Genomic DNA, 9,773 nt, shown 5'->3' with positions numbered 1-9,773 from the left:
GATTTTGAAGGGCTGGTTGATGATCCTAAAGAAGTAGGTAGTGATATTGATGTAAATTATCAGCCAGATTCCTAGCTATGGTTAGGCTATGCATTCTTAGCTAAACGCTATGTACTGAAATCTGTTTTTTGCCCATAACTTATTTATTTGCAAATCTACTTCCTTATATTATTATATATTTGTAATCCTCATTAAATTTAGAACAAAGTGGCTATTTTCAAATTTTTATAGGCCTATAATTTATACAATTTCATTGAGCGCAAACTTATTTTTTTTTTTCAATTTTTCAAAAATATTTTTTTTTACCTAAAGATTTTTTTTTTAAACAAATGTTCCTTATGTTTTATGTATAATATTGAAGCCCATGATTTTCCAAAAAAAATGGTATATAGAACAGTAGAATTAACATTGTTTTTAATCTTCTCAGATCCGTTTTAATAAAACCTTGCAAATGCGCAAAAAATAGGTGGACATTAAGGCCTAAACTATGGACACTCGGAGGGTTAAACGGAGAAATTATTTTGGGGAAAGTGGATCTGAGGTTAATCTAGAGTTTAAACCACGATCAGAGTTAAACTTGATTTGGGGAAAGCGGCCCTTAGGATATTAGACGTAAAAATAACCAAAAACTACACGATTCTACAGACAAACTATAATTTGTACAGACAAAACTGTAATTTTATTTATAGAAATAACCATAAAAATGACATATTTATTTTCTATTTAAATACAATTAGATTTAACAAGTAAGTTACGGTACTCAGGATTGCTGCTACAGGGAAGGTAAAAAGTATTTTTTGACCAAACAATATAATAGCATAGGATGAAATCTATATATTTAACGTTTGAGGTGTCAAATTAAAGGTATTTTCACTTATATGTGCAAATATGTCTCAGAATATTAAGAAAGGGCATCACTTCAGTACAATTAAGGGTTAAATTTTGGGAACGGTGGCGCTATCTGTTCACATTAGATCAAAGCATCAAACTCAATTCCCTTTGTTTACAACTAAACATATGGAGGTAGTTTGAAATAGTTTGTAAGGTTAACCACAGACTGTATTACTTCCGGTGGGGCACACAGAAGATTTCTCAGGTGCCGTTTGACGTCACTAACTGCTGACGTCACTAACTGCTGCGTCTGAAGAAACAGACAATTTTATAATTTTCTATTATTAAATTAAACTGTCATAACCTAACCAAACTAACCAAAGGTGCTGAAAATGGAAAAATCGAATAAAAGGTTTACTAATCTAAAAAATAGTTTTTTCATAAAATAAAATTATAATTGCCTAAAATTCAATTTTATAATTTTTTAATTATAAAATTAAACTGTCATAACCTAACCAAACCAACCAAACTTGCTGATATGAAAATTGTTGATAAAAAGTTAGTGCCGCCGGCGGGATTCGAACCCGGAATATTTGGATTATCAGCCCGCAGCGCTATCCACTGCACCACCGAGGCCGATGGCTCATACCGTATCGTAGCGGTATTGGTGTTCCCTCAAAGTGACGTCATCAGTTAGTGACGTCAAACGACACCTGAGATATCTTCCGTGTGCCGTTTCGGTATTACTTCCAGAGTAAAGCCTATTTTTATTTTAACATCTGTTAATTTAAATAAAGAGTTTCTCCTAACAAGTACAGGGTGGGGCAGCATAACTTCCTTTTTTTAAAGCTTAATAAAACGCATTGTATGAGTCAGACAAACTTTATTTGGTTTTTACAATGTAAGTACATTCCTAAAGTTTTGTTTTACGTAGTTTTGAAGAGTAAATCATGCAGGTGTTGTCCCCCATTCTAGATACATTGAGTATACCGATTTTTTGCGATTTCTAGTGTCTTCCATTACCCTTTCAAGCATAGCAGGCGTCATGTTGGCAATTTCTTCCTGGATCTTGTTTTTTTTTAAATCTTGAAGGGTCCCTGGGCTGTCCACATAAACTCGGGACTTCAAAAAACCCCATAGAAAAAGTCGCAAGAGGAAAAATCAAAAGAGATTGAGCCGGCCATTGCAAATCGCCCCTGATTAACATAAGGCGTTTTGACAGTTCCTGCTCAATCACCATCTTTTATGGATGGAATTGTAGGTCATCATGGAGAATTCTCGTTACAGAACGATTGGAAAGTCCAAGTGGAGACTCATGTTTGAGCGCACAAGACAAAAACACGCTTCTGTTTGAGCGCGTGTCTTGGTGTTTGCAACATTGAAGCTCTCACTGCCTCAATGTTCTCAGTGAACTAATGGGACTCCAGTTTTTCGTTTTGTAGCACTTGCAGTTTGTCTAAACGTATTGAACCACATAACAATTGATTTGCGGTCCGGTACAAGGGCCAATGGGGCTAAATAAAACTGATTCTGAAAGGCGCGCTGGGTTACGATCACTGAACATCCACTCAAAAGGTAGGCCTGAACGGCAAACAAATGCTCTTCACTGTTCCAACGCCTCTCAAACGAGACTGCTAGCTCTTCGCTATGACATGAACAAACAAAATGGCGCACATTTAAAAAAAGGAAGTTATGCTGCCCCACCCTGTATAATAACAAGTATATAATAACAAGTATATAAAAATTGGAACGAATGGTGTTTTTGGCCTCTGGGGACATCAAAATGAAAAAGTAAATTGGTCCCGGGCCTACGTCTTACAGTGCCAGCTATGGTAATAGCTACTTCCCTATAAGGAAATTTGCTAAAATTGGGCATTCTCATGTTTTAAGTGTAAAAATTTGAAAAAAACAATGATTGAACCAATAATACTCTGTTCCAATGACCCAATCTTTCTGGTTCACAAACTCATCCAAATTTATCCCTCCCTACACCTTCAAGTCAAATTTTATAAAATCGGACCAAAATAACTTGAGATATTGCAGAGATATATTTGTTCAGGAACACACATATATTATATTTATTAAAATTTGAACTGTAGTGTTTTTAGAGTCTGTAGACATCAAAATGAAAAAATTAAATCGGTCCTGGGTCAGGTCGTGCCTCTTATGGTAATAGCTACTTCCTTGTAGGGAAATTTGCTATGAAGTTATATGTTCTACCCAAATGGAGCACAGCAATATAGGCTGGGACTCTGAACCTGAATCAATCACTGAAAATTATAACTGTAATACAATAATGCCACATTGTCAGTGATCATTGGTCAACTCTCAGCAGGTGAACAAACTCTACAACACAGGGTAGAACTGTTTGATCAGCCAAATAGGTCAGGGGTCGGCCAACTACAGCATAGGGGTTTTTTTTTTCAAGCCCTCGGTTACACTCCAAGACGGCACTGACGTAGTAAAATAGGTGTAGCACCACTGGCATAGACCTTGGACGGTTATTGTTCCTCAGTCCTGATAGCTGGGTCATAAACAATGCAACAAAACTGTCTACAAATTGATATTTGTTTTTTTATGGCTTCATCTCTTGCAATTGCACGGAAGATGATCGTTTTAGCGACCGAGGGAGATGATCACGATATGCTGTGATCGCGGGAGTAAAGCAATCGTCTTTAGTGATTTCACCAAAAGTTTATTGCCCAGTAAAGAATGATTGCTTTGAGATAAACAACACAAAACTTGAACAAGTATCTGGAGAAGATTTTTATTTTGGTGTGGATACAGTTAACACTGAAGATAGTTCTAAGCAATTAAGTTACACTTTCCTGATACATTTACTAACAATCTTAAAGGAATTGGTCTACCAATCACGACTTTACTTATGTGAACAGACATTTTTGTAATTGAACTAACGTACATTAAATACAAGTTGTATAGCTATAGACTGACCGGCTAGAACTAAAAAAAAAAAATTTTATTATTATCTATTATCAAATATTGAGGTGGGGACGCCACCTAGGGTAGGTATGTATTTTAACCCAAATATGAGTGTATTCTGAAAGTTAATTAAATTTGGTGGAATAAAATTTGAACTATAAATAAAAAGAGTTGAAATTTTAAATATAATGCATAAAGATTTATTGCAGATTCTTAAGTTTTGTTCAATAAATTATATTAGAAGTTCATGAAGTAAAAGGACCTATTCCTACAAAAATGTTGCCGTGAATTAATTGTAGCCTATATACTGTAACCCAACTGTTCATAAGTTTGCCGACTCCTGATTAATGGCATCACAAAAAATAGACGGAGATATTGTAGATGGTATTTTGGCTAAAACATTTTCTTACTTAAAATGTGTAAAGCAATTTGTCACCTGAGTTTTTGATTTATTTTTGCAGAAGCTTTGAAGATTACAATGTGTCAAGGCGGGCCACATTTTTGGGTGCTAAGTTAAACAACGGAAGGTTTTTAGATTGGTTGCGGCTTCTAGCACCTGACTGTCCTGTACACAAGTTAAAATCATTCAGTGTGGAGATGTTACTGTACTTAGCGAAGGAGACGGTTGCTCAGCTTGTAGACCTTGCACTGCTGCTACGGCGAGATGCGTCTGTGTCTCCACTGGACCCTTACAGTCGAGCGCACCGCACTACACTCTCATTCGAGACCTTCGGTACCTCTCAGCGACAGGTAATAGACATAACAGTAATTTTTTGTTGCAACAGAATGTTATTCATTTTTATTTATGATAAGTAAATTCTCTTATGATAAGTCTGAATCAACTAATATAATGCAGAAAGATGAACTCGACTAAGAATTGGGTAGGAGGTGCATGAATTCCCACGAAAGCCTTCTCTAAAATGTGCTCTTGTTAGTTGTTTTGTAGTGGCCTATTGTTCTTTAATGTGGTTTTTGTAATGCACTGCACTTAACTATGAGGATGTTTGCACAAACCAAATTTATATTTCAGCATCTGATGACTTGGTGCAAAGGTTAATCTCCCTCAAATCAGATCCCATCATACTTAATGGTGATTCGCCTATTGGGTCTGATGATGATTGGAGTGTCCAATCAAAATCGATCACCACTTACCATCTTTTTTGTGTATTTACCGTCTTGTGAGTAACAGTATAAGCGTAAATATATGTTTTAAGTGTTATAAGACGTTTATTTTATTTACTTTCCGTAAAATACATGCGTAAATATATCATATCTAAAAAATGCACAATTAAAGTATCTCTTACTTTAAAAACATCTATATTTGAAGACCTAATCCAAACCCATGTAAATCAGTTTAACATTGTTATCAAAAACTTAAAATCTATAAATTAATACGCTACATGGAAAGTTTGTTCCCGATAAGGCTTTTTTTATTTTAAGAATACCCCCACATTCAGGGGCAGTTCTGAATAAGCTCCGTTTGCTTCTTGCGTGGAAAGTGGAGGGGGTAGCATCGCCATTCGCGTCACAGGCCACTAGGTCAGTTGGCGTCCAGCCGTGGTAGTGTAAAGGTCGTCTGAGTACTAGTTTATTGCCGTAGAGTGAAATGAAATGAAATAATATTTTATTTCCCAACTACTTCGTATAATTCATGGTATTTACATAACTATTATACAATCCTTAACTTAAAAAAAAAATAATTACAAAAGGATACTATATCTAAATGGCACAAAGAGAGAAAAAAAATACCTTATCAAATTATAAGGAAAAGGTCTACATAGGCAGGGGCCTGTGCGTAGACATGAGTTGCGGGTAATTTGTATAGTGGGAAATTTAATCTTGAGCGTAATTGTTAGCACGTCTTGTTGGATATAAATTTTTGTCTTGCTTGGAACTGGACTACGATATTTTTCTGAACTAGGAAAATCATGATATCTCTTCAAAATCAAGTGATAGGTGGAGTGGAGGGGAGTGGTTAGTGGTGTATTAGTGGCGAGACACCTTTAGTCTGATTTTGATACACATTTAGTATGTTATAACCCTTTAAATTGTGAACAAAATGGTAGAAATCCCATTCCTGTAAAAATTAGGGTTCAAAAGTTATTGTAACTTATTTAATTTTCCCATAAAATAAGAGAAAATTGTATGTCAGAAAAAAATTTGGTTTTGATTAAAATTAGTTATGTGATGGTCCTTATACAGGGCCGGACTTAGGACTTCAGGGGCCCCGGGCAAATTTTCCAATGGGGCCCTAGGATTTCAGTTTGGGGGGTCTTCCGGGGGGATTGGGGGGCATGGAATACCCCCCAAGCCAAAGGGGGGTCCGGGGGTCCTCCTCCGGGAAAATTTTCTAAATTTAGGCTTCAAATAGAGCAATTTAAGGCCAAATAAACAATAAGTTCTATATCAAAAATCGTTCTTAAAATATAAATATTTTTAAATATTTTTATATACAGCATCTTTTAATTATATACACAAAAAATAAAAATGTTTGAAACCTAATCTCTTGCATTCACTATTTAAACAAACTCTGACCAAATGTTTCAATTGCTTTGTAGTACCAGTGTCGGCATATTTGGTATGGTAGCGTGGTAGGCTACCATAATATATTTAGATTAGAAGTATTGATATATTTTTGTTTATTACGTATTTAAATTATCGATTATTGCCGTCAATTTGTATGATTTTTCAATATTACTACAATATAGGTGTGATTATTTTATTTTCATAATGGTTTTGGTACATATGGCATTCTCGTTTTTATAATATGTTAAAGTCCTAGCATGAAAAGTACCATTGAGGACTTTCAAGTTTGAGTTTTTTATTGACGAGCAAAATCTTGCAATGTCTAATAAACACTCACAAGCTAACTATTTATATGAGTAACTGAAAGATGTTTAAATTGATCCAATATCGATTAATACAACACAAACATCGCATTGAATACAGCATTACTCACTTCAGCTTTGTTTTTGTACTGTTAGTTTGCAGAATTACAATAAAATAACACAAAATTAAGACAATTTCAACCAACTTGACGTGACCACTAGTTTCAAAGGACAAACTATGGGAGTAAAGTGATTTAAATTGTTTTGGATAGGCGATAAGGCATTTTATGTGTGTGTATGCGCGTGCGTGAGACAGACAGGACTACACAGGATCCCTTATCAGCTCATTATTATTTATTGTTGCAGCTGCTTCTGCTTATCGCTTGTTTACGATTTCAGTCGACAATGCTCGCCCACTCCCAATAAATGTAATTTTTTGTTAACATCAGTCAGACGACTCTAGTTGTTTTAAAGTGTCTATATAGATTTTAAAAATCTTACTGGCGCTGTATGATTTTGACTCCAAAGACTAAATTAGAGATCAAAATTTTGACGCATAACTTAATTAAATACTATTTTACAAAACCTTTAAATTGAATGGATAATATACTTCTACTCCTTAAAATCCTGATTGGTATATAGGCCAATCAAAGGCCTACTTAGAGGTAAAAGAAAAGAAAAACATTTAATAAAACATAAACGGAGCAATGTTTTTATTTTTAAAAGTATTTGAACTCCAGTGAATCTCCATTTAACACAACACAATTTTACAAGTTACGTTCTACGTTGGGACAAGAGTTTTCATATTTATTGTATTTTTGCCCCAAGCGCGGGGCCCCTTCAACTCATTCGCCGCGGCCGTACGTTCGGGCGAGCGGCTTCGTAACTGAAACTTGTCCGTCACAGCCTAGCACATATGCTCGTGTAAACCAGGCCTAAGCGTGGGGCCCAGTGCAACTCTGAGGAAAAGTCCCTTAGGGTCAAGAATTTTGTTCCTAGTAATGCCTTAAAATGCACCTAACAATAACCTAAAATATAGGATAACGAAAATAAAAATAAAGCTGTTACAAAAGAAGGCCATGTGGTAAGTGTCTGATCAATTTTCAAAGTTATTAATAAAAACTACTGTGCAAGGGGGCCCCTGTCGGGGCCCCCCTTGGCCCGGGGGCCCCGGGCGCTCGCCCCCTTCGCCCATAGGTAAGTCCGGCCCTGTCCTTATAATTCTTACTAATATAGTGCAACCCCTATTGCTGTAATAATTACAGTTCAACAAGTATTGTAACTATTGTTATTTTCCCATAAAAAACAGAAAAATGGATTTTAAAAAAGGAATTAAGGAAAAAAGGAATGGATTTAACGGTTCTGGTTGAAGTCCGTCTGTTATGGTCCTTGTCGTTACAAAATAGTGCAAACCCCATTCCTGTAAAAATTACGATTCACAAGTTAATGCAACTTTTGTGATCTTACCGATTAAATATCATTGTTACTCTCATTGCTTACCCATGATTAAGGTTGTTGACAAGCTAATGGGAGAAAATATATGTCAGATTTCTGATACCATTTATTTATTACTTACCTTATATTGAATACTCCATTAACTGAATTGATTTATTCATGCAAGAAGACACTTCAATCTTTTTTATTCGGAATCACAAAGGTCCCTCTAGTGTTAATTTAAAACCAGACATGACTAAAAAAGCCCCAGGTATTTATTATGTTGTATTTCATGTAGCTATCTTTACTGTAGCCGATCTTCGCAAATTTTAATTTTTTTATAGTTCTAAATTGTTACAGCTGGAAGGATCCCCACCAATCACTCCCGGTGAAGTGAGGGAAGTGTTGAGAAGATATTACTCTACCCAACTCCATCCTTGGGGAACCTTCACGTGCAACCTAGACACTGCCGTCTTCAACAAGATCCTGGCCTGTTGACACATGATTGTTAACCTTTATTTTATACCTTCTACCTTCATGAACCAGTGTAAATATTGTAAACAATTATTTAAAGTATTTTACTATGACTTGTTTTTTATAATTTATAATTGTAATTTCCCACATGTAGACCATCACAGATTGGAGAAGTAACAAAACATGCAATAAGGTCTCCTATGATTATAGTAGTACCAGTACCATGGCGCATATGATAATTATTCAAGCATTCACCTAGTAAGTTTAGAACTTTAGAAGTGTATCAAGATGACCAGACGGTGGTCTATACGCTGCTACTACCAACAGCTTGATGTTAAAGTTAATAGCCACAGATACAGCAGCCAGCTCGCAAACACCTTCTTCAACAAACTCACTGCAGTGTAGAAGCTCACAATTAATGTCAGGTTGGCACCATATACCTGATCCTCCTCTCCTCCAAAATTTCCAACATTGTTATAGCTGATCTGCAGAGTGATGATTTGCAGCCATAGTTATTCAGTTTTGAATTAACAATTTCATTGCTGTTTAGAAAATGTTCGGTCAGACATTTGACGACTGGAGACTCATCCCCTATTAATAACTCGAGCTCGTCCGTCTTAGAAAAGAGGCTTCTTATGTTTTGGTGGAGAAATTTTATACTCAAACGCTGATTCCTAATCCTCGGCTGAGGAAAAGTGCCCAAGGGACCCTGGGAGGGTTTCAGGCTTCTCCTAAAAAAGATTTGCCAGAAGTTTTGCTAAGGCTAGTTTCCCCTTATGGTTCAAGTGTAGTCCGTGCCGGATGTATAGTTGACGGGAAAAAGAGTTAACATGCATGAATGTAACATTTTTGTAAGTGTGTGAAAGATATATTAATTGTGAATGGACTGAGGATATGGCACTATTTAAGGAAGGTTTGTTATGTCTGTTTGGTATACCTCACTAAAGAAAACTCAATATAGAATCAAAATCGTCACAACATCCAGAGTTAACAATATTGTTTATGCCACTGTCCCACCGACAATAACATCAACACTTTCCTTGCCAAAGGCCTCTATCTTTATTTTCACTAGCTAATACCTGTTCCATCTTAGCATTAGGAATGACAGTACTAGATACATTAAATTTACTGTTTAGGCCAAAGTCATAAGTTATAATGTTTGCGGCATTTATAGCATACTGTTGCCATAAATTTTAATACATGGAGTTTTTGTTGAAATGGCTGTATAGGGAGCTACAGGTAAGGTTTTTTAGCGATTTTGGAAGA

At 35.8% G+C, this 9,773-nt stretch overlaps 1 protein-coding gene across 1 annotated transcript; it reads left to right on the top strand.

Moving 5' to 3' along the window:
• Window positions 1-4,232: 4,232 nt before the first annotated feature.
• LOC128982740 (transcription initiation protein SPT3 homolog) lies at window positions 4,233-8,620 on the top strand (the record flags this gene model as incomplete). The annotated part of the gene is made up of 2 exons (XM_054401679.1): window positions 4,233-4,521; window positions 8,394-8,620. Coding segments are annotated over 2 exons (427 nt in total), but the record flags the coding sequence as incomplete, so codon positions are not given.
• Window positions 8,621-9,773: the final 1,153 nt, after the last annotated feature.

This window comes from Macrosteles quadrilineatus, unplaced genomic scaffold, assembly GCF_028750875.1.
Source record: "Macrosteles quadrilineatus isolate MER2022 unplaced genomic scaffold, UCM_ALF_1.0 Scaffold_1162__1_contigs__length_11222, whole genome shotgun sequence".
Classification (NCBI taxonomy): Eukaryota; Metazoa; Arthropoda; class Insecta; order Hemiptera; family Cicadellidae; genus Macrosteles; species Macrosteles quadrilineatus.
The sequence above is the reverse complement of the archived record's forward strand: the minus strand, read 5'-3'. Positions and strand labels throughout refer to the sequence as shown.